General features: G+C 49.0%; 1 protein-coding gene across 5 annotated transcripts in view; it reads left to right on the plus strand.

Moving 5' to 3' along the window:
* The window catches only part of RPS6KA2 (ribosomal protein S6 kinase A2), a 370,158-nt gene that overhangs the window by 318,617 nt on the left and 26,142 nt on the right, over nucleotides 1-25,399 (plus strand). For all 5 annotated transcript variants that reach the window (XM_087425031.1, XM_087425032.1, XM_087425033.1 and 2 more), the window contains 4 exons: nucleotides 764-828; nucleotides 11,499-11,601; nucleotides 17,403-17,533; nucleotides 18,579-18,704. In XM_087425031.1, the coding sequence (XP_087281157.1) occupies nucleotides 764-828; nucleotides 11,499-11,601; nucleotides 17,403-17,533; nucleotides 18,579-18,704 (425 nt within the window). The remainder of the gene's footprint in view (nucleotides 1-763; nucleotides 829-11,498; nucleotides 11,602-17,402; nucleotides 17,534-18,578; nucleotides 18,705-25,399) is intronic.

Below are 25,399 nucleotides of genomic sequence, written 5' to 3' on the forward strand. Positions count from 1 at the left end.
GCAAACGTGTAATGACATTACAGGTATCAGAACAGTTTCATGACCCTAAAAGTCATCTGTGCTGTGCTGCTTCACCCCCTCTCCGCACCCCCCAACCCCTAGGACCTTAGGATATAACGTGAGCAACAAAGTAAGGAGAGAGGCTCGGTAGGAATAACAGACAAAGCAGAAACGTTGGTAGCAGCCTCCAGATGAAAACGACCGCCCACGGGCAGGCCCAGGTGTTCACCGCGGGGACGCAGGTCAGCTGCAGTCTTTCTCCAGGTTTCTGTCCTGCTGGAACCCCCTCTTTGGTTCCTGGCTTTCTTCCCTTCCCTGGAAACCCCAGAACAGCCTTACAAGGTGCTCTGTGCTGCAGCCTCCCCCCTGCCCTCTCCTGCACTTCTGGAAGGCCCTGACTGATGCTAGTGCAGCCGGGGCCTGACGGCCCTCAGCTTCCTCTCCCGGGTTCCCAGGCGTCCCCACACCTGCAGCAGGACGCTCCTAGCCCCTCCCACCCTAATCTTTTCTACCTCTCACCCCACCCCTGCCCCAGGCCTCCCCCATCACGGCCCTACGGGGCTGAATGTGGCCTCTCTGGGCTATGAGTTAGGGAGCAGGGGCAACTGGGCAGGAGCAGGGTCAGTAGGGGCGCCTTCCCGCAGGAGGAATGCGTCAGGACCCATCGGGACATCTCTCAGCCCCCCGGTTGCGTCAGAAGCTCTCAGAGGTCACGTCCTGGTGGATGTGCTCTGATGCTTGTCTCTGCTGTGCTGTTCTCCAGGTGCCGGCATTGATGGAGTGGAGGAGATCAAGCGCCATCCTTTCTTTGTCACCATCGACTGGAATGTAAGTTGCCCGCCGTGGTCCCCGACTGTGCACAGATGGCAGGGAGGTGGGTGGAGGGCATGGCAGCTGCTTGTACAAACCAGAGCGAAGTGTGGACCCGTCACCTGGAGGAGGCGCTCTCTCAGGAATCTTCTGACCAGGCTGGCGTTTCACAGGCACAGACCAGGGACAACCCCTTCCCTGCAGCTCCAGGCCTGAAATCCCCTTAACTCTTTGCCCTTTAGAGACAGGCTTAGATGGCCCTGCAGCCACTTCCACCCCACTGAGGTCAGAGCAGAGATCACCTTCCACCCAGCAAGAGGCTGCAGGAGCCCTTTGGGGTCGCTAGGCCAGGCTGCAAAGGCCTTTTCAGTGTTGGGGCCTCTGGGCACCCCAGATTCCGAATCGCATTTCCAATCTCCTTTCGGGTTCAGGCCCACACAGTTAGCACTCTTGTAGAAGTTATTACCGCGCAAAGGGCATGATCTGCTCGCCGCAAGACAAAAGCCACTCGTCAAGAGGCAAAATGGTGGAAAAGAAAGGGCAGTTGATTACAGCTTGCTAGCAAGGGGGAAGATGGCCAACTAATGTTTCAAAGAACCATCTTACAGAAAAAAGACTACAGGCCAGTTATATAGAGGGCTGGTCTCCGAGTGGAGGAGCCATCTGGTCTCAGGGTGTGGACATCCATCTAGTCATCTGGTCATCTGGTCCTGGCAGTCTTTTGTTTTACTGGGTATGCATCAGAGACTGGAGCAACGCCCTCTACCCTGATCCTTCAGTATAGGGTAGTATACAGATAGCCTCATTGATGATGGCTATCAGCATAGACTCTCTGCCCCGGGGTCATCACATTCCTAAGGAACTCAGAAGAACAAAGTTATCAACTTATAGCAGCTGGGAGGGGCCACAAAGTCCTGAGTTGGTCAGAGGTCATCCAAAGTTACAATATGGTCTCTTCTCCTCTACAATATGGCTTCCTTTATGTCAACCCTGTATTGAGCCGGTATCAAAGTCGTTAAAGAAAAAATATTATCCAGACTGTGAAAGTATTCATGACACTTGTTAAAGATGAAAGGAAGATTTCATTCAAGGGGGCCATTGTCATGGTGGAGGGACCACTGTGGCAAGGTCTTGCAGGGGGAGAGGGATGGGGCTCAACTCTGAACACAGGAGGGCCAACTGGGGATTTATAGCCGGGGAGTGGGGTGGGGGTCGGTGGATGGACAGTTACTAAGAGGAAGCATCAGGGTGAGGGGGTTCTGTCCTACTAGGATTCTTCAAGGCAGGCCAGGTGGGCAGACGTCACCTGGTGGGGGGGCATGAGGAACCCAATCAGTTATCTAGGTGGTCAGATACCGCCAGTGGAACTTCTGGCTAAACTGACCAAGGATTCTTGCTAAGACTGGACAATGCAGAGATGAACTCGGACGTCCAAGAGTCAGGCCTGGCTGGAAGAGAGCTCAGGAGGCCGAGTAGTTTGGTCAGAGTAGCTTGGTCAAAGTCACGTTGCTCTGCATGGTTAGGTGATAAACTGGAGCTTCCCTGAGGGGGTGATGCCTCGTCTCCAGTTCTCCAAGCCGCCAGACTTGACGGCATGTGGAGCGGGACACCAAGGAGTTCTCAAATCTCACTTCCCACAAACCCTCGGTGCCAGCTCTGTCAGGAAGGGTTGGCGCGGTTGGCTCTCAGTTCATCAGCGACCATGGGGCTGTGCAACGCAGTGCGTCTCCACAGCTGGCGATGGGCTCCCTTTCTGAAGGAAGGCAGACCTCCTTGGATGTCAGTTCTTTTAGTCGTTTCCTTGAGGTGAACACAACAATAATTACATTAGGCATTTTCTTTTCTTGAGCTAACAAATTAACCTCGGGGAATTTAAACAGAATATAGAGGGGAAAAAAAATAAATGCCCTTGATAGTACAGAGGATATTAACTATATTTGCCCTTCCCTCTTCATGGCCCCGGGGAATCTGGTGCCTCTGGGAGTTCAGGAAGGTGGGGCTGAGACAGGTGGCGGCCCCAGCCCAGCGAAACCAGCTGTTCTCAGAGCTTCTCCACCTCGCTTCTGACAGGACTCTCCTCCTCCTTCCTCCTGAGCCCCAGGAAACCATTCAAAGTTTGGGGAGAGTATGGGGATTTTTTAACACCTAGTTTTATATTCTGATTACAGAACTTTTGTGAGATTAGACTTCTTTTCAAAGGTAAGATTAGAGAGAAGCATGTGAAATTGCAGCATATCCATGACCTCCCGACCAGGTTAAAAAAATTACCAGATAGAAATCAGAATGTGTCCAAAAAAAATGGAGAGCAGAGGATCTCAAAGAAGTGAAGCCCCTGCCTCCCTTTGAAATCTCTTTTTACTTAGCTTTCCTGAAAATTTAGGCTCATAAGGAGCACAGGTCCTCCTCAACTCACAGAGACGCACCTAAAGATCACGTTTAGTCCACTGTGTATGAGTTGGAATCATTTTCTATGGAAACGAGGCTGCGTTGTGTAATTAGACCTCAGACGAGCCTGTTGAATTGACAGTGGGCCTGTGTGTTACCCCCAGGACACTAGCGCAGTACAACATATGGGCTCTCAGAAGCTGACTCCTGAGGGGACAGCGCCTCCTATGAGGACATACACTGGTGACTCCGGTGACATAATGGGGCCCCGCCATGTTGTGTCCCCTCCCCCCACGGGCAGTCAGGGTAAAACGGCACAGCCCATCCAGTTATTCCTCGTTTGTCCGTTGATTCAGCCTTACTTGTTGACCACGTTCCAGGCACTTTCCAGCACATGGGGACAGAGCAGTGGACGAGACAGGCGAAGTCCTACGCCCGGGGATTTAAGATCTGGTTGGGAGAGAGGGGCAGTAAACAAACGGGTATGTGCTTTGTCACAAAGAGAATGCCAGGCGAGGAAGAGGAATGCTCGGGGAGGGCTGGAGAAGCGGAAGAGCTGGGGAGAGTAAGCCCCTCCCTGCCCCCCCACTCCCCACACTCCAGCCTCGGGCTCTGGAGCTGGTCTGTCCTTCTGGAGCCCTCGCCCCCAGGGTCCCCACTGGCTCACTTCTCCTCCTTCAAGTCCACCTTCTCCCTGAGACCTGTCCTGCCAGCCACTTCCAGAACTACAGCTCCTCGCCCCGCGCCCCTGACTCCACAGGCCTCCCTGTTTCCCACGCCCTTTATCCCCTTCCAGCACGCTACATAATGTGGTTTATGATGTTGATTATTATTGTCTATCTCTTGCTGCTGGCGTGTAAGCTCCAAGAGGTCAGGAATCTGTCAGTTTGGCTTAGGGGTGTGTCCCACACCTCCAAAACAGGGCCCGGCTCTGAGGGGGTACCTGATGAATACTGAGTGAGTGAATATGTGAGTGAGCCAGTGAATGAGTGCGTGAGTGAATGAGTAACTAAGTGAATGAATGAATGAGTGGGTGAGTGTGTGAGCGAGTGTTAAGGGCCAGGCCTTGTGAGGGTCTCAGGACACCGGTGTCAGGTGGGGGGGATTCCAGCTCCTTTCCCTCTCTCTGTGGCCCCACCAGCCCTTCCAGCAAAGACGGCACGTGGGAAAACGGAGAACAGGATTGCTGGGGGGGGGCACGCTGCAGACAGGGCCTGGGGCTGCGCTGGGGGTGCACAGCCTGGGATGGGCAGTCCTGAGGGCTGCAGCTGGGAGGAAAGGAAAGTCCCTGCTCAACGCCAGGACCTGGCTCAGGAGGGCTGTTGGCAGGTGCTGCAGACAGACTCTTATCTCAGCCAAGAAGGGGCACCCCCTGGAGACGTGGGCATGTTGCAGGGGGAACTAAGAGAACTTGGTGAGATGCCTGGACTTGTAACAGCATGATGGCCTCGAACACTGTCCGAGGTTGGGTTAACGTACGTTCCAGGAAGCCCAGGTCTGCGTGAGCTCTGAGCAGAAGCCTGTCTTCTTTCCCCACCAGTGAGAGCCAGGCTGTGAGGGCACTTTCTAGTTGGGGCAGAGTCTTTGCAGGGGCAGACATGGTCACTGGGTTTCTGCACCAAGAAGGTGGCATTTCTGCCTTATTTCAAAGTAATCAGACTGAAATTAAGATTGGGGAGTTTCTTTTGTTGCTTTTAGCATTTAGTTTTATTTAATTTTGTTTTGCTTGGTTTTTGAGAGAGGCCCTTCAGATGCATTAGGGCCAAGTATATTTACTGTCATTTCCGCATTTGCCAGAGGATGACAAGGCGGGACAGGGGAATGGGAGGATCTCATTTCATCCTGCACTCTGAATGAAAGCAGCCAGCAAGGGGTAAAGGAGCTCCACATGCCATGTCCGTGCAAATTCATCTATTTAATAAATAATACTCGGTGCTTGCCCATGTCAAGATGAGCAAGGTGTTTGTGCCTTAATGTTGTCCTCAGGCTGCTAGCCATCTGAACACTGCATGATCGTGTCGCCATCCAGCCACAGAGGAGGTGTGCAGTGTGGGAGTCTGGTCAGAGAGAGAGGAGATGCCGCAAAGAATGGAATTGACAGGAGAAGGGCCAGGAGGAGAGGAGAGAGATTCCCAGCAGAGATCTACTGGGGACCACAGTCTTACTTAGCTACTGCGGCCTTTCCTGGGGACTAAAGAGCAGTCCTCCGTCTCAGCCGGTCCGCTCCCTGCATCAGCCGTTGAGCCTGTTCGCTCTCCTCATGTCTGTCAGCCACGTGGGAGCCACTATGTCATCGCGGCCCAGCTCGGCCCCCAGTCACACACCCAGGCAAGCAACTGACCGTTGCTTTAGAAAGCAGACCCGAAAGTGAGAGACGTTTAAAGGTCTGTAACAAGTATTGTTACTCAATGATATATTTGTCCAGAGAGGCCCATTTTCAGCAGCTTAGATAACTGAAAGTCACAGCAGAGTGGCATTTGTAAAAACTGTTAACCAGGAGCCATTCCCTCTGCCACCAAGATGCTCAGAATGACGATGAGAAGCCATTTCTCTGACCATTCTATCTCTGCCTGCGTGCTCTCCTCCTGTGCCTGCCTCAGGGTCCAACCTGGAACGTGGAACGATGTTTATTTTACTTTTTGCTTCCTTCTATGACCCAAAACTGCCAGCAGAAGTTTTTTGGGTTTTTTTGCGTAAACACCTACCATCCAATACTTCTCCCCTGGGGTCTTCTGGGTGACCTGCTGGAGCAGAAGTCCACTGACAACAGAAGTGAGCGTCGCTGCCCCCGTTTGTCCTGCTCTGTCCTCTAACTTGCCTATTTAACAAGCCCAGCAAATTAATGTCTGCTCAGGAGGCGTTCTTCCTGAAAGCTTGCTCAGTTTGACTAGCTGAATGAAAAATTACAAGTTAATTATAGATGGAAAGCCTCTGTGGAGGGTTATGGAAGAGTCCAGCCCACATAAGCTGTGTTTGCTTCTCCCCTGTGGCTGGAGCAGTGCTGAGAACACAGAATTAGCACAAACCCAAAATACGCTTCATGAAAGTTAATCACCGCAGGCCACAGGAGCCCGTCTGAGGAAGCCCTCGAGTGAGAATAATGCCTGCCTAGACACACAGGCACCGGGGAGGAATGTCTGCTGATCAACATCCTTGCTTCCTGGCCAAAGCCAAGACCCTCGTTATGACTATTTAGTACTCATTATTGTGGCAACTTCTGTTGATGCTAATACCTTATGCTGGCGGTGTTCTTTTTACATTGCGAAACCCTTCCAAGCATATCATCAATTGTTATGCTGTGAGGTAGGAAGGACTCCTGGGGGAAACCAAGGCACAGGACAGTGAGAAGAGTGCCCAAGGTTACTGAGTGACCTGGCAGCATGTGCCAGAGCCCCCTGACCTAGCTGGCTGTGTGTCCTGGAGAAGCAGAGTGAAGACCCCAGGTCTACTGGTGGCCTCCTGCCCACAGGTGGAGTTTGCACAGGACTGCACAGAGAGTGGGTATTAGGGGTCTAGTTCCCAGGAGCTGTCAGCTGCTGGTCAGTATCTCAGAGCACGTGTGGCATCAGCACGCAGCAGTTCCTTCCACTGCCCGGGAGAAAGACTTCTGTCATTTTGTTTTCATGTTAATACACCAGGAGAGCTCCTTGTCGAGGAACCCAACAGGACTATGTCCAGTAATCACCCTTGGGTTCAGCAGTTTTGTAAATCCTGATACTTTTGATGGCATCGCTTACACTGGTGGTACCCTGCATGGGCAGAGTTCTGCTCCGTGGACCACCGACACCTCACATCCACCCATGGTGCACTGGAATCATTTAAATTCTTCCTGTTACTCCTTCCATCCTGTCATCACTCTGCATCTTGCTCTGCATTATTTCTGCATTGCTATTTCAGGAATAATCTATCACTGTGCCTTTTGCCTAATTGGAGAGAGTTAATTTTGAAATGCCTGGAGCCGAAACTGCCTGCAGAAAACAGATGTCAGGTCCATAACCCCGAGCTAGGATCAGTTTCCTATTCCATTGTCCAGTCACCATTTGTGTTTGACTCCCTGCATCCTTCCCTTGGTCCTCTGAAGGTCTTTAAGGTATAAATAGAACCCTAATGCACCAGCTTAGAGCTTCCTAGCGTATACTTGTGGGATGTGAAATCCATCCCAGCGTCGCTACAACTTGTGTCATCCTCAGATCCTGGGACAAATGAGATGATTTGAAGTGATGCCCAGTGAATTTGATCACGAGACCCCATTGTCTTTCATCAGTGTGGGATGGATGGTTCCAGAGACTCAGAGAGGGGAATCTGGGTCAGAATTATAATGCATCTCGTCAAGCTCAGAATCCTACACAAGCTGCTACCACCATCTCATTCTTGATTTAACCCTGTGTGCGGCAGCTTACATTACAAAATGTGAAGCAAGATTGTTTTTTTCCCTAAAACCTCATAACTGACTCCTAGGTTTGGATACAGGGAAAGAAAAGCACGTATAATAATAACACACATTAGCACTTTCCAAAATGTTTATCCAGTAACAGGAAGGAATTGGCCAGCCTTTAAGACTGCATCAAACATAAGGGAGCCATCCAAAGTGCAGGGTGACAGGCTCCAAATGCCCCAGGTAGCTATGTGGTCCTTTTCTGCCTGCTTGAAACCAGGATGAAACCCAGCAACCTCAGGGGGACGGAGACGGTGGTGTTCTGGGCCTGCTCAGCACAGGGACCAGTGTTCCTGGGGCAGAGGGACCTGCGTGGAAGCTTCCTGCTGCACAGACAATGCCCCTGCCCTCCTGCAAGCCCTTGGTGGACGCACACACGCTCTCCCTTCTGGTCAGTTAGCATCTCCTTGGCTGAAGCCCAGGCTTACAGAGGAGGGTTGGAAAGCACAAGGCAGAGCAGACATGTGCTTGCACAAGCTAGCACGTATAGCTGGAGTTTCTACACGCTACAGATGTCTTGCGTAATTGCTGGGTTCTGTGACTGGCTCAGTGGGCGTGCACTAAGTGGCTTCCAGCACGGGGCTAGGCATGCAGAGGGGAGAAGAAGGAATTGGGACTGTGCAGGGGGCAGAGCAGGGCAAGTGTGAGCCGAGCCACATGGCGCAGCATCCTGGGACAGGGGAACCAGGGCCCTGTCCTCTCTCGCTCCCTGAGTTATTGCTAAATACTTCAGTTAAAAGGATGCAGTGCTGTCCACCCAATGGAAGTTCACAGCAGCCTCATTGCTGGGTTGCAAGTCTGGTTCTGTTGAATTCTTTTTCCTTATGGGTAAAGACTTGGAAAGTGGGAAGCTGCGTCTTCCCGCAAGGAGTCAGCCTCCCAGCCTAGACTGCCAAGCTGCTCTCAAGGAAGGTGTGAAGAATGAGGCCCCTGGAGTCTGCTTGGCGGGAGGTGAAACCTGTGCTTTCTTAGGCAGCTTGAATTCTCGAAGCATCGATTTCCTGATGGGAGGGAGGGGTAGAGGCGATGGCAGAGAACAAGCAGAGCTGGGTGGGTTTCCGCAAGGAGGGGAAGGGGTCCCGGGAAAGTGCTAGTCACCTCAACATCCCAGCTGTGCTTCTTAACAAGGCTGACGTTCAGTTATAGTGTTGATGGTTAGAGAGGAAGCAAGGCTACAGGGTTGTCCTGAGCATGTTGGGAAAGCGAGCAGCATCCCTGGCCTCTACCCACTGGATACCAGCAGCATTCACACAGCTGTGACAACCCAGATGTCTCCAGGTGCTGCCAGATGTCCCGCGGTGGGCAGAACCGCCCTTGGCTGAGAAGCACCGGGCTAAGGGGATTGTTTCATCCGCAGCTGTGAAGCTAGGGGCAGCGTGGGAGACTGCCCTGCCCTCCCTCCTGCGCCCCAGGGTCCCTGTGGTGGTGAAGGTGGGGCGAGGAAAGGAGCTGAAATGAATGAGCTTCAGCTTTCCAGATGCAAAACATCTCTCATTTGGATTAAGTGACAGCAGCTCTGTGTGTGTGGTTTTGGTTAATGGAAACCTCTTGTGTAAATTAATTCCCCTTTGTAATAACGGTAGGATTCTTGGCCCTGTGGCAGACAAGTGGCTCGCTCTCCTCTCTCATTCTCCATCTCCCTCCCTCCCTCCTACCCGCCCCTCCCCCAGGTAGCAAGAGAACAGGGCCTGCAGAGGAGAGGAGGTGATTTTTGCTGGAGCAGGACAGATATTTATTCAATAATCCAGCGCGAATATCACAGAAGGAGATTTATGGTGCGAGGGGAAAGGGTCTGAGCCCCGCAGGGCAGCCATCCGTCTCAGTAATGCCCAGCATTTTAATCAGGGCGCAGAACTCGCCTCTGCCCATTAGATTTCCTCTGACAAGTGCATGCGTCAGGGAAGTTTATTCTCACCCGACCAGTGCGTCACCACTGAAAGCAGTGTCTTTCTATTTCTGGAAAGGGCTAAGGAGTAACTCAATTCCTAGTGCAATCTATTCAACCAGGGCAGGAAATTACCAAATAATTCAGGGCTGAATTCACTCATTTTTTCTCTTCTGATGGCTTCTAAGTGCACACCCTAAGCCCCCACAGATGCACACGCAGTCGTGCTGCTCCTTAAAGCTAGTGGGAGCCCGGTGGTCATCAGCAGCGGCCTGCTGGCACCTTATCTCTGGACATAGCTGTTGTGCTGACAGCCACGCCTGCAGTTTCCACAGCTCCCGTGGCTTCTGGAAGGGTGTGCTCCAGGCGGGGATGGGGACATCCGGGGCCCTCCTGCTGCTGGGCTGGACCCTCCCTTCCGAGAGCTGTTGTAACTGGAAGAGTTGGGAGACTCAGGTCCTCCTCCGTCTGCCCCGTAGACACTCTTGGCCTTGGACAACTTACCTAGCCTGTCTTAGCCTCACTTTCCTTGTCTGTAAAACCAGCATGACAAAAGCTGCTTTTTGGTGTTACTGAGAGCTTTAGAGCAGATCTCAGTGAAAGTGACTGCGTCCGTTTCCCAGACTTACCCGTCCACTGGGGGCCCTGGCTCCAGAGCAGAGCTCCAGACCTGCCGAGACAGAGCGCCAGGAAAGGGATTGGTGTTTTTGGCCAACGCCTGGGGGACCCCTCTGATCAGGCAGGATTGGGAAAACTCGTGCTAAGTGGTTGCAGCAAGACCCCCCTCCTGTTTCCAAGCTCTGCTGCTGGTGTGCCAGCCTGCCAGGTGGACAGCCTCTTGTCACGCTGGCCATCGCCTATGACTTATGTTTCTGGGGTGATTTAAATAAACCCAGGTCCTCCATGTTCTGAAATCCACCTGGGCAAAAAAACCCTTCTCAGCCTCCATCTGGAGGGGCATCCTGTAGCCCCTGCCTCTCCCACAATGCCCCACCCCACTCTGTTCTGGAACCCACCTCTGCAGACTGGCATTACAAGCCTCTCGGGCTCCCCCAGCTTCCTTCCTTCTGACCACACTGGCTTCTGCACCATCTGCAGCACTCTCCACCTCATTACTGAGCCTGATTCCAAATGCCTTTGTATTGTTCCTTGAAGTGAGTCATCTCGAAAGAATGAGTCGTTGCCATGCCTAAGAGATTGAAAACCACATCCATCAGGTTGGGGAGGCATTGTCAAGAAGGCCACTGTAAGATGGGGGTGGCATCTCTGTGCATTCTCTCAGAGGTGGTACCAGGGAAATAAGTTTGAGGTCCCTGATGTGGCTGGCTCTCTGACTACATGCCAATGTTCCAGTGGGCCCGTTACAGTGCACAAAAGTGTGCAAAGGAACGTGACTCGGCCCACTTGCACAGAGGGGTCTGGATGCCTGAATCTGGTGACAGCCTGAGCAGGTGCCCAGGGGAAGTGGCACGGCCCCCGGAGCGCAGTCCCCGGGGTGTGTGGGCGAGAAAGGACCTGGAGCATTTCTAGGCAGCCGTTCCTGCAGTGTCCCCACAGAGCTGAAGGGTCCAAGGTGCTGGCTCCAAGGTCACCAGGGCAGGGAGGAGGCACCTAGAAGCAGGCCCCCCACCCCCATGGTTGCCTGGGGGGAGGGCTAGATGTCCTGTCAGGCTTTACTTGAAAAAAAACTTGTACTGCCCAAAAAAAAGGTTGAAAACCATTGCCCTAAAATGAAGAATATGTAGCATGTCTCCAAACCCTTATACCTTGAAGTATAACTTTTATATATTTTTACAAAATAATTACATATCATATATATCAATACTAGTATATTTTATGTGTATTCACAAGTCTGTCAGGGCACTGAGCGGTGCTGCTGGCGCAGGGACGGCGAGGCAGTGTGTAATACAGGTGTCTCTGCCGTTCCTCGGCATTCTGCGTGCGTCGGCGGCTCCTCAGCGCCCTGTCTTGCTTTCCTTGCAGAAGCTATACCGGAAGGAGATCAAGCCGCCCTTCAAACCTGCGGTGGGCCGGCCAGAGGACACCTTTCACTTTGACCCCGAGTTCACAGCGCGGACGCCCACAGGTGTGTGCCCGCAGTGAGGGTTCTTTCCAATGGGTCCTCCTGCCTGGCCAGGGAGGGACAGACACGAGGAACCAGAGAGTCCCGTGTGCACGGACGCTCTCATGGAAACTCATGGTCAGCTCTGTCTGATTTTCTTGTTTGCTCAGTCATAACGATTTAAGTCATAGAGCCAATTCTTGGTTATCCCCCACGTGACAGCCAGTTTGGAAGTCATCCAGGTGTTCTGTAGACAGCCCCCTTCCTGCCTCTTGGTCTGAGTGGACCATCCAGCGACCACCTCTTTCAGAGGGACACAGACACGCAAGTGCAAGAAAAGAACCTTGAGACACTGAAATTCTCTCATTTAATTAGAGAGTTTTTATGGAAAGAGGGAAGCTGTCAGTTATGTCTGTAGATTTTTAAAGTATAGATCTTATTCATGCAAAAAACGAATGCTTGTTTGAAAAGTTTTATCAAAACTACTGGATCTCAGCATAGCAGATGGACGTGTAAATTTAGATGTCGTGGTGTGTCTAAAATTACTCTTAAGGTCTACCAAATTCGATCAGAACTGGTCAGCTCCTTTTAAAAGTTATCCTTTTGTGATAGTAAATGAATTAATATTAACTTTTTTCAGATATGGTAATTGTCTTAGTCTGCTCAGGCCTCCATAACAAAATACCACAGACTGGGCGGCCTAAACAACAGAAATGTAGTTTGGTCTCTGGTGAGGACCCTCTTCCTGGCTTGCAGACGGCTGCCTTCTCACTCTGTCCTCACATGACCTTGCTCTGTGCACAAGGAGAGAGTGAGCTCTGGTGTCTCTTCCTCTTCTTATAAGGGACCAGTCCAGGGCTGGCCCAGTGGCACAGTGGTTAAGTGCATGCTCTCCTCTTTGGCAACCCAGGGTTCACAGGTTCGGATCCCAGGTGAGCACCGATGCACCGCTTGTCAAGCCATGCTGTGGCGGCCTCCCATATAAAGCAGAGGAAGATGGGCACGGATGTTAGCCCAGAGCCAGTCTTCCTCAGCAAAAAAGAGGAGGATTGGCGTCGGATGTTAGCTTAGGGCTGATCTTCCTCACACAAAAAAACAAAAGACAAACAAACAAACAAAATAAATAAACAAGACACCAGTCCTATCGGATCAGGGCCCCACCCTTATGACCTCATTTAACCTTAATTATGACCCTAAAGGCCCCATTTCCAAATACAGTCACAATGGGGGTTAAGACTTCAACGTGTGAATTTAGGGGGACACAATTCAGTCTATAACAGTAATGGTATGGTGGTTATGTAAAACAAAATTAACAAGCCCCTTCTGGAGATGTAGGTGGGACAGGTTCAGCCAATTGGGAGTTATTGGGCTATGTGATGTATATACAGGGGGTCTTTTCTCACTACTTTTGAATCTGAAATTTTCTATGATTTTTAAAGATAATTGTGAAACAAATAGATGGTCAAATACAAAATATCAGGTGGATGAAGTTGGAACAGAGAATCCACCTTGTTGGCGAAAGCCCATTTCCCAGACCACAAATGAGCATATCGAGGATATGAGCTGTGTCAGATGGCGAGCATAGGGAGGCTTTCCTGGGACTTCTCGCGGACCTGGAGCAGGCAGCATCGGCTCCAAGAACAGGAAGTAAGCTGATTCTGGGCGCTGTCAGTTAGGGAGCTGTGACACAGACTGTTCACTCATTTCTTCTGCGTCCTTCTGCAGTCCCCAGATAAAACCAACACTGTCATCAGAGACAAAGCTTGAGAGATGACGGCCATCAAAGTTTTGCGTAGTTGCTGCTGCCAGATTTGATGTGGCTGCTGAGGAGGAGGAAACATCCAGCCTGTTCTCTCCAGTAGAGATGGCAGGATCTCCATCCAGTTCTCAACTTCCTTAGAAATTATGTGTGTCGGGATCAGTCCTTATTGTTGACAAAGTTGACCCAATTCACAGGATAGGATTACGTTTTTAGCTTCAGAGGTTGGAAGGGTGGGGCGGGATTTGGGGGATTCCATCCTGGCTCTGCCCACAGCTCGCCTGAACAGGTCATTTTATTCCTCCTCCTGTGAATGTGAAAGGAACACAAAAGCAATCTCTGACAAAGAACAGTGCCTATGAGTGCTTACACAAACCTCCCCGTCCTTAATGAAATGTGCAGTGTTTCATCTCGAGTTTCCAGCATTTGGAGCCATGTGTTTAAAATACTGAGATAAAGACCATCCTTGTGCTGCCTGGTAAGAAAATGCTAATACAATCAACTCTAAATTATTCACACATGCCTGCTTCTTATATGATCCACGCAGAGTTCAAACTCCAACCTCATCGGCCAATGTGACCAGCGAGGTATTTTTGAGCACCTCATAAGCCTTTTGTGCACAGAGAGAATTCAATTTTATTTCAATATTAGCCTAAGGAAAACATAATTAGACACAATGCATTCTAATGCTTTCCAGAAATGGCTTTTTATTCCTTACTATTTTGAATTCTCCAATCAATTTTAAAGTTAATTTATTATACCATACAGTTTGCCTTTAAGGTAGGTAGTAGTTGAAGTGCTAAGGACACAGAGAAATCATTCTCTCTCTGTCTATGTATTTATAAGAGGGTAGAATTTTCTAAGCACGTGAGCTGAGCACAGAGCTGGGTTAATGGCAATTGGTAGCAACGCGATTCTGAAATGGCAGATAATCCACATCCGTGTATTAGACTTGGACACACAGTGGGAATTTCTCGTATGAGTCTTACCGTCTTTTTTTTGTTTTCAACTTAAGCCAGTGCTAAAGCTAGTTGATGTTCCCTGATTACACAGCAGCTGCGCACTGGAGCATGCTGACTGCTGAGGGAGGCCGGTTTAAGATTTAAAACCCGTCAAACGCATCGTACAAGTCACAAAACACTCATGGGATCAACAAAGCTTGATTGTACTCAGTTTAAAATTTCCTTTTATCCAACTCATATTTTTTCTGTTCTTTAAGTATTGTGCCAAAAATCAGCATCCCCTAGGTGATTATCAAGCATTTTAAATGTTATTTATGCCACCTATCGTTTAGTCACCTTCTGCCCACATCGATCAAGCGTTAGCTGATGTAACCTTGTGTGAAGATCCGTCTGAGCCTTGGCCTGTGCAGGGAGAGGCGGCCCATAGCAATAGAAGGCGCGGCCATGACTTCGCGCCTCCGTGTTAGTTAAGAGTCATTGCTTATTTGATCCACAAATTTTCCACTCACTAATGAAAGTGTATCAGTTCAAGTTATCAGGGCTGTACCCTCCCCCCAACAAACACACTCTGAGATGCTGAAAATGAGCCTCCTGATCTTCTCAACCCTTAACATTCCCACGGCTCATGCTAATTCCCTAGGACAGGCTCAAGTTCTTCAACCTAAAACCCTAAGAGAGGATGCCAGAGCACTCTAGGGGTTGACGATAGATTGATGATGTACCCATTGTGTTTGTGGAGACTGAGTGAAGCACATGGTAACTTAGAGGATTTTTAAGAGCAGGCAGACCTCAAAGCCAGAATTCTGTGCAGGGAAAAGAATACACAGCACAAAGCGAGCCCGTGAGCTGGAGTCCACCGTCTGCAGCATCCCAAGCCGCTGCAGCCCAACAGACTTGTGACTGTTCACTGCCTCTGCTCTCTCGCAGCACAGAATTTCCAGATTCTAAAAACGATTCAGCCAAGCCTTCTGTTTTTTAATTAAGCTTCCCTCGTCTCACATGTTGGCAGTTTCTTTCCAAGCACAGTCAATTCTCATCACATTAGTGACTGTGAAGCCCCTTGTGAGGTCACAGGTCCAGGGCTGAGTCTCGTGGTCCACGGTGCTGAAGATGAGCCCACGCACACGGAGCTTCCCCTCGCACAGGGAGGTGAGGGCTCCCCTAGAAGAACAATGTGGGCACTCGCTCATTCGTCTGTAGGGAGGGCTCATGGTTTAGCTTTTGGGCATGGAAGGAGCCATCTTCATCGCCTTTCTCCCCATAATACAATACTAAGGAATAAAACCCACATTCTCTGCAGCAGCCCACCCTCCCACCTGCTCCACGAGGAAGGGATAAAACTAGAAGGATCAAACTAAAGGATCAAAACAAAGAAAACAGGTAAAAAGTAGAAAAGCAAAGACCCACACAGAGAGCCTCTCCAGGGTGGAATATATAAGATGTACTTAGTATTCTTTACATATATACGTTGTCAGAAAAAATTTAAATACATTTTATATACTTTAATATTGTTATTGATTTATATATTTACGATGTATACATTATAGGATTTATGTTATATTGTTTTATAGTTTATTATTTTATTGTAATGTAATATATATTAAAATATATTTTTTTAAAATTTTTATTGCAACATGTATGATCTCCAGCATGGTTTTTCTTTTTGGACTTCACAAACTATTGGGACTCTCCTCCCATGTTGGTTCACGTAGTGTGTCTCATTCTGGTTAGGGTAGTCTTACTGGCATTGGGTACACCCGTGACAAAGCATCCTGGCGTGGGTGCACCATTACTGGTAATGCCCATGATTTCCTAATGGTGAGTAGTTAGGTTGCCTCCAGTTATTTTTGCTGTTACAGATATTACTAAAACAAACATTTTTTACATTTATTTCTAAGCACTTTTGAAAGTATTCTGTAGGATAAATTCCTGGATATAGAGTTGCACTTCAAAGGTCACATGAATTTTAAATTTTGATAATTTTGAAGACTTGATACTATCAAATCAATCCTCTAAAAGGTTATGCGAGCTTCTGCTCCTGCCTGCCATTATAATGTCCACCCTCTTGCCAAACCTGGATATGACTGATTGCCTTCATTTTTGCTAATTGGTTAGGCAAAGTGTCATCTCAGTTAAATGTGTATACACCTGCTCGTTAGAGAGGTGGTGGACTCCTTTTCTTAGTTATCATAGCAATGAATACTCCATGCCGTCCCCGTTTTTCTTCTGGGCACTTTGCTCTCTTCTCATTGATCTCTGGGAGCTCTTTGCATGAGAGAGTTTAGACCTTTGTCTGTTATATTTGGTGCAGATACTTTCTCCCTGCCAGTGACTTATCCTTTTGTTTTACTTAATGATAAACCTGAAATGGGACCAGTATCACAGCAGTCAAGCCTTTGAATAAATCATGCAGAGCTTAGAGAAGTTGTAACCTAAGGAAACTCCTCCCTTCACACTCCTGCCCCCTGTGGACAGGAGCACCTTTCCCCAAATATCCCTTGAAGAGCAGAGCGCCATCATGTGCTGCACACAGAGCCATGCAGGCTGGGGAACAGGCGGGGCTGGAAGAGTCACTTAGGCTCCTGGATGCCATCCCTGCACACAGTTCCTGTTGAACCTAGAAACTCAGAACGTGGCCTCCATGTCTACTGGTCCATGAGCTGACGACTCCACCTTGAGGTTCCTGGTGGCTTTCTGTCTCAGGGTGGAGTGGATAGGGGCAGAGGGTTGTGGTTTAGAATATTTAGGAGGTTATGATCAATGATTATCCTCAAGTGTTTGTTCTAGGTATTTTGCCGTTTAAAAATCAAACCACTGGCACTACCCAAAGTAGTGTAGTTTCATATGGTTCAGCATGTCTAAACCTTTGTTTTATCTCCTCCTCCAACACACACAAATGCACACATGTCCATGTGTGCACGCACACACACACCACACAGTGCACACGTGCGCACGCTACACACACTCCACACACACATCACACACACATATCACATACAGCACACACTATCACAAACACACACACACCACACACTCACAGTGTTACTGCACCACACAGTCACTCAGCTCCTCCTGGAAGGCTGAACTCTCATTGTCACCTACAGACTCACCTGGTGTTCCCCCCAGCGCCAACGCTCATCATCTGTTTAGAGGATTCAGTTTCGTGGCCTCAAGTCTGGTCCAGGAGCCCTCACAGCAAGATCTGCACAAAGCCACGGTTCCCCCCATCGTGCAGGTAATCCCATGGTGCTGGACTCTGTTCGCCTCCAGCGGGTCGGGGGTGAGGAGGTGCTGGCACAGATGTCGCATGTGGACTGAGAGCCATCTCTGATGAGGCAGGGTGCACTTTCCATCACAAACTTTCCCCAGCCTCCCAGGTGTTAGTGAGTGTCTGCCATGTGATCTGAACCTGGCTCTTAGCCCTGCTGCACATTCGTCCTAAAGAGGGGAAAAGAGTCCTGAGAAGGGTGTCACCATGGTGGGTCTGTGGCTGCAGCCACACAGGGGTCAGATGTGGGCATCTTCGCTGTGTGGGGTTGAGCCAGTACCCCAAGAGAGCGGTTCGGTCTGTGGGTGCCATTTCTCTGTTGTGAAATGTGCTCTTTGGGAGGTCAAAGAAGGTGACATTTTTATAAGGAGAAATATAACAGATATAGGGAACTCTAAGAAGGAAATATATATTTTACTAAAGAACCGAGTCAGGGTAAATTGGATGGGAAGGTAAGGCCATGGCATTTCTCTCCCTGAGGCCTTTTGGAAAAACACAGCATCTGTAAAGTGGACACTTGATGTCTACAGTCCTTGGTGGCTTTATGTCTACAGTGGAATAGGTAGGATGGAGGATCGTATACACGGGCAGAAGCGGGTGGTGAGTGGGACGTCATGGGGTCAGATTTCCAATTAGATGTTAACATGCACATACCCTCTCTGACACAAGCATCAGCCCCACATGCCCTAAATCTACAGGGCTTCTGTCCTTTCACTCCGGATTCTCACTCTCAGATCTTTGGGGAAATGTGGCCAGTCAGCTGACACAGTGTACTGTGGTGTCTAAAAATTCAGAGTCAGCACCCGAGAGGCCAGAGAAGTTGGGGTTTAGATCTGGGACCATCACTCACTAGCTCCGTGACCTTGGTCAGAGGACTCCAGTAACTCCTGGCCTCGGTGTCCGCCAGTGTGCAGTCTGGAACCTCCCTTGGCACCGCGTTCTGTGTGTTGGGGTTGTGCCTTTGCACGAAACAGCTCTGACCGCGCTCTCTCCCCTTGGTCTCTCTCTGCAGCAGTTACACGGGAACAACATCCTCTTCACCGATGGCTATGAGATCAAGGAGGACATCGGGGTGGGCTCCTACTCCGTGTGCAAGCGATGTGTGCATAAAGCTACTGACGCAGAGTATGCTGTGAAGGTAAGGCCGAGCATGCGCATGGGCAAGGCTGTGTAGGGGCACGATGCACACCTGCAGCTGCTCAAGGTGCCCTGACCCCAGCAGGCACTGCTGAACCCTGGCCAACATCCTCTCTGTTCACTATTTTCTAAGCTCTAATATGATGGAGTTCAGTTTTCTTTGATATTAGGTCACCCAGTAAAAAATTATTATGCAAATCATGAATATTTTCAGTTCTAGCCAACATATAGGTACTGACCCCCTTTAGTAGCTTTATATATAACACACACTGGAATAAAAGCTTCAGACACTCAGTATTTTGGAAAATAGAGTCCGGGACAGGCATTGCATTTGATGCAGGAAGGGAAGGAGAGAGGAAAGGAGGGAGGGAGGAAGCTACAGTCACCAAAAATTAAATCAGAGAAATAAATAGAAGCACAAACTGGTAGTATTTGCAAAAACTTAAGCAGAGAGCTGGTATTTTTAGTCTCAACCATCAAAAACAGTAAATAGTACCAATTATCTATAATTCTATTTGGCAGTCTCTACATAGTACCTTTAGCTTCTGTAATTGTAACTAGATTAAATATTTGATCTGGAATCCAAAATACCAGTTTCTTGAGTTTTCTGATTGGTAAAATTGAAGCTAAAGCTTCCTACTGAAATCAGAATCTAATTTATGTAAGAAGCATAAATGGTACATTCCCTCTACAAGAGAGCGAGAGATGATCTAACTTCAACACTCTCCTGCTAAGCTGAACTCAAGGCTCTTGAGGAGCTAGGTCCAGCCTGTGATGTCATCGTGACCAGACCCACTCTGGCTTATCCCAAACATGTCTGTAGCACGTGGGGCTGCACCTGCTCTGCAAAGAACCTGTGGGGAAAAGATGGAACCTGCCCAGCAGGCAGCAGTGTAAAAGGGGTAATTCCGTCCATTGTGACTTTCCTAACCTTTGAAAAAATTGTTCAAAATGATGACTACAGTAAGATGGCCACTTTCCATCATAGCTCACCACAGCTCCACTGCCTTTCGTGAAAACTGCCATTTTTCAAAAAGGTCGATCCTCAAGAATAGCATGCGTATCCACTGGGGACATCTACCCAGTGTTTCTTGCTCTGAGAAAATGCTCAGCCCTGTCGAAAATAACACCAACCCAAAAAAACTCAGGCCCCTTGGTTTAGTTTGGGTTGGAAATATATGGCTTTCTGACAAGTTTATCTTGAATTCCTCAAACACAAAAGAATGTTTAAATATGGAAGAACAATTAACCTGTGAGTTCCGCTGATAGATTCTCCATGTTCAGCCTGCCCAGTGTCTTTTGTTTTTGTGTTTTTTTTGTGAGGAAGATCAGCCCTGAGCTAACATCCATACTAATCCTCGTCTTTTTTTGCTGAGGAAGACTGGCTCTGAGCTAACATCTATTGCCAATCCTCCTCCTTTTTTCCCCAAAGCCCCAGTAGATAGTTGTATGTCATAGTTGCACATCCTTCTAGTTGCTGTATGTGGGATGCAGCCTCAGGATGGCCGGAGAAGTGGTGCGTCGGGGCGCACCCGGGATCCAAACCCCGCGCCGCCAGTAGCGGAGCACGCACACTTAACTGCTAAGCCACGGGGCCAGCCCCTGCCCAGTGTCTTGAACACATGAAGGAGAGGTTGAAGGAAGGTAATACAGCACTATTTACAATTCCTGGGAGAAGTGGGTTGAGACGACAATGAGGGTTACCGGCATGTCACAATGTCCAGTGGTGGATTTACGAGCAAGAGAAAACCAGGTTGGGTCATGAGGTGGTTACCTCTATAGCATGGGAATGTGGGTTGCTGTATTTCTAGGATTGGGACTGTTGAGGACTTTTATTTTTCTTCATCCTTGGGAGAGTTTAAAGGAGAACTTGGATGGACACCCACCATTTGCACATCCAGATGCTGTTTCCGTGTACAGCTGTGATGATGGTGGAGCGTAGAGACCTGCGTTCTGCCTCAGACGAGAGAATTTCATTTGTACTTTGAAATATATTGCACGTATGCTTAATAAGCATGCATGAGCTTCTTAGAATTTTTTTCTGCGTGGGTCATCTCTCATGGAATTTCTTTAGATAGTTTATTGGGTGACCAGCAGCAATCCTAGAAACAATCGCTGCTTCCAGGGAGTGCAAAGAAACAAGTCTGTTGTTTGGCCAGCTCAGCGACCAGGATGCCTTCATGAAAACAGCCTGCTACTGTGAGGCTGATCAGCTACTGTTTTGTGCTTCTGAAAACAAATCTCCCATTGACAAAGGCAAGGGTATGTTTTCCACTAACGTTCTCATATCCAGTGCTCATAAAAAGACACCATCTGAATTCAGCTTTGTTAAATGGCTTATAACTCAGTCCCCGAAGATGTCGTTGAAGCCAAACGCCGTGATGGGAATTTCTGAGGAATTTCAGCTACAGCCCTCTCAGGGCAGAGAAGCCAGGCACTGTAACTGAAACTGATGGTAGAAGAAAGAACCAAGTCTTCCTGCTTTTTTATGAGCCTTGAAGCTCCCTGGACAAATTTAGCTGAGGGACATTACAGAGATTTCCCTCATCCTCTCAGAGACTGCAGTGGATCATAACTTACTATCTGGAAGATGCTTAAACTAACCAAGCACAGGAGGGAGCAGGGCCCCACGAAGACAGTGACTTTCCAGTGAGATGAAGCTCCCTGCACAGCACAACCCTGGGACCCAGAACTGTTTCAGAGCACGTTTAAGCTGCTTCTTGGAAAGGTTCATTTGTCTGAGGGCTGACACCTGGTTTGGATTTCCTTCAAAGATGAAAGAGCTGGCAGGAGTTTCGTGGCAAAGAACTCATTATTTAGGATGGCCTGTTTGTTACCCAAACTGCCCACGTAGCACAGATCACTGTGCTGTTTCATGTTCAGCATTTTCCAGGTAGAACGTAACTGAAATATTTTTCAGCCTTGTTCTCTGTCAGCTCTGTCAGTTCTCTGTTGATAAGTAGCAGTGTCCCTACTTGACATTGGAGGAACTGGGACACGGCAAAATTGAGTGTGTTCTAATGTAACTCAGAAGGAGGAACGTGGTGTTCAACTCCTTGGCCTGTGTGTTAGATTTCAGTTCAACAGACGCCCTCGAATTTGGCCACCCCTCTCTCAGCGACCATGCGGACAGTTTGCAAACCCGGCTATCCAAATTCTTGGATGGGAAAGGGTGTCTGTTTCATTTTGAGAAACAATCCATTCGGAGCCAGTCAGGGCCTCCTCGTCCAACTATGTGGGTGATTCAGAACTTCCCCACTGAGTAACGAGCAGAAAAAAGAATGCGCAATCTTGAGTGAACAGCAGGACTGAGGCCAGAATACATGGTTTTTGCCTGGGGCGGTCATGATCAAGCAGGGTGATATTGCCCCCTGTGGACTCTGGCGGTGCCTGGAGACATCCTGGTTGTCACAAAGGGGCGTGAGTCACTACCAGCCTCTAGTATACAGACGCCAGGGGTGCTGCTTCACACCCTGCGGTGTACAGGACAGCCCCCACCCCTCCCACAAAGAATTATCCCCCCTGAAATGTCGGTAGTGCTGAGGTTGAGCACCCCAGCCTACAGCACCCTTCTGGGGTGGGGAGAGAGCCCACACAAATAAATTCCCACAGGCTGATATTTGGGGGACGAGAATGGGGTTTTCCTTCTGTTAAGTTTCTGTTTCTTGTGTGGTAGCAGGGTGATGATATGACCAAGCTCAGCGCTGCCCACGCTCTGTGCAGGCGTGGGGCAGCCCCTTGCTATGATGGAGCAGGGACTCCAAGTGTGGGTCCTTCTGAGAGGGGTCAGAGCCAGCTCTTAACTCCACAAAGATCAGACCAGCAGCCTCAAAGCGAGGATGGGATGCAATGGTTCTCATGTTCTTGGAAATATCATTGTGTTTTGCTCTAAGTTTATTTCTGTGTCTTGTAGGTACCTAATTTTGCCACTATAATTACTGTCATCATATTAACCACATTTAAGGCTATATTTAAACCAGTCTACCCAAGTTTACTCTCAGTCAACGAGACTACTGGTTTTGCATTTATTCTCAGCTGCATTTTTATATGCAGGGCCTAAAATTAGTGAGACGAATTGTAGCTACCACTTAACAAAACCTTTAGCCCAGTGCCCACGTAGAGTCGGGACTCAATAAGAGTTGGTTCAATCAGAGTCTGAATCCCTAGGCTGGTTCCTCCCTATGAGCTGTGGCAAACAGCATGACATTGCCCAGGCTCGTCCACCATCCTCAGGCGCTGAAGACAGGTCGCTGACCCTCAGCTTCCTCACAAACACCACTCAGGTTGGACTTGGCGTGGGACGCTCCACCAGTGCACCCACCTCGTGCATCATGTTCTCTCGGTGCCTCCTCTTCCCTTTGTCAGACACGCTGTAGTTGAACATATGTGCCTATGTAAGAACTCGCAGCTATTTCCTTGGGACAGAACAGCTAGTAGTCTAATGGAGAACTAAAGTCTGTCTGTTTTCATAACCAGCCCCAGAACGCTAGTGGTAGGAGATGAAATTATACCCAACTTTGAAATAACAAGACATAAAACTGCATAGATGCCAAGCCATGAATGCACCTTTCCTTTAAAATAAGATTAAAATGGAGTCAGTTATTAAGTGCAGGTTACTGTGATTGAGTAGGATTCAAAGGAAGGGGAGAGGTAGATTTGAAAGGAAAAAATCATTAATATTCTTATTCCACCAAAGGTGCTGAGGTCACTTTACAAGAATTGAGTGAGAAGGTTGTTTTTATTTTGTTTTTAGATCTTTGTGGCTTAATGTGATCAGGCACATATTGTAGACAATGCCAATTTGTGTAAAAGGAAGGGCTCCTGGCATTGTGTTGGTTGGGGAAAGTACATAGAAATATATAAATATATGTACACGTGTCAGAGCTGATTCACTACAGGAAAGTTGCCTTGTGTGGCTTATGTCTCACCTTCTCATAAGCTTACACAGGTGTGCCTTGAGAGTGTGCTGGACAGTGTCTGCTAATGACTCAAGTTTCTATATATTGCGGGGCACAGCAATGGGCATAGCACTAACTTATATACCTGAGGTACCGATTTTGCCACCTTGATCCTCTTTTGCAAAACACAAACATCAGTAAATTATAAGGAGCAAATGATCCAACAACTGAAGCTCATGAGACCAGGAGCAGCTGACATTAAATAGAATTCAGACTTATTGCAAATTGTATTACGTTGTGTATTGTATATTACATCGTATAACAATGATGGTGAAGACAGTAACTACTCAGTGCTCACTGTATTCCAAACACTCTTCCAAACGCTCTGCATATGTTAAGTCGTTTAATCCTCACAACCGTGTGATGTAATTATTCTCATTGTCCCTTGAGGGAACAGAGATGGAGAGGTTAACCAGCTAGTAAATGGGAGAGCCCGGTTCCCATCCAAGTGGTCAGACGCGAGCGCGTGCCCTTCTCCTCCACGGGGCACCGCCTCTCTGCTTCTGAGGAGCAAGAGCCCTAATGCGCCATTGCAGCTACTCTGTCATGCATCTTGCAATGCCCAAATCACAAAAGAAAGAGACAGCCATGCAGATCAGATGGGGTGGGTGGTAAAGTTGGGCTTCAGAATAAATTTAAAGCACACATCATGGGACCTGCAAGAAAAATTCATTGTTTTATAAACATCTGAGTTCCTCAAACTTTAAGGTGAAGTTGTAACTGGTAAAAGTGGAGGCCCATGTGAAATCGGATCCAGGTTCCTTCTCTTGAGAGTTCCCGGCTGGTGGGGCCATGGGGTGGCTGTGTGAGAGCCTAGCCTAGCCACACCAAGGCCGCCCCATCAGCTTTACCTACCAGCCCACGGTGTGCCGTCGTCTTCTGCCCAGCACCCTGCAAGCCCTTCCATCCAGGGCCCCCCCAGTCAGCTGCTCCGGCCTGTTCCACACAGCTTTTCGGGCAGTCCAAGTCCCTGCTGACCTTTGTTTCAGTTCTTTGCTCCGAGGTCATTGGCATCGCTAGGCCCAGCTCCTATTTCTATACGCCTGCTCCTCCTCCGGGCAGTGCTTCAGAAACTGCATCCTGAGAACCCCAGCGACGTAAAGCTGGGAAGTCAACCTGAGACTGATGGGGGGACACCTCTGGGAACCTTCGTTCAAGGTGACTCCAGGATACCAGGCTCCGAGAAGAACATGAAGCCATTGAGAAAGCAGAGGGTCGCCATAACCTGAGACTTAAGGAATCATCGGTGGCAGCCCGTGCACAAGTCAACCTCAAGAGAGGATCGTGCTGCTAGAGCGGAACCATCTGCGGCCAGACCTGGAGAGAGGAGAACAATGCTGATCCTCACGTTAGGGACTGAAAACACGTTTATTTTATAGAAATCATGTGGAAATGTGAAGCAAGGAGGAACAGTGGTTGAAGGTTTGGAGAGCAGGTCCCATGGAAGAAGCGCAACATCACAGGAGACAAGATCGCTGCTGTAAATACCTTCCCGGCCCAGCGCAAGCAAAGGGAATGTTCCACAGGCATGGAGGCCGGACAAGGGGCAGTGGGTTCCAGATAAAACAGAAAAGAAAGAAGGTGACATTTAGACTGACAAGGAAGGAAGAGAAGTGGCAGTTTTGGTGGCGAAATGTATGACTGAGGAAAATAGTAGGGACAGAGTTCTCTCCCTGCAGAAGAAAGGGATTCAGGAAAAACGGGGAAATAGTGGTGTCTCCAGCCTCTCCCGGCGGAA

This window comes from Ceratotherium simum, chromosome 38, assembly GCF_057802395.1.
Source record: "Ceratotherium simum simum isolate JZ-2026a chromosome 38, ASM5780239v1, whole genome shotgun sequence".
Lineage (NCBI taxonomy): Eukaryota > Metazoa > Chordata > Mammalia > Perissodactyla > Rhinocerotidae > Ceratotherium > Ceratotherium simum.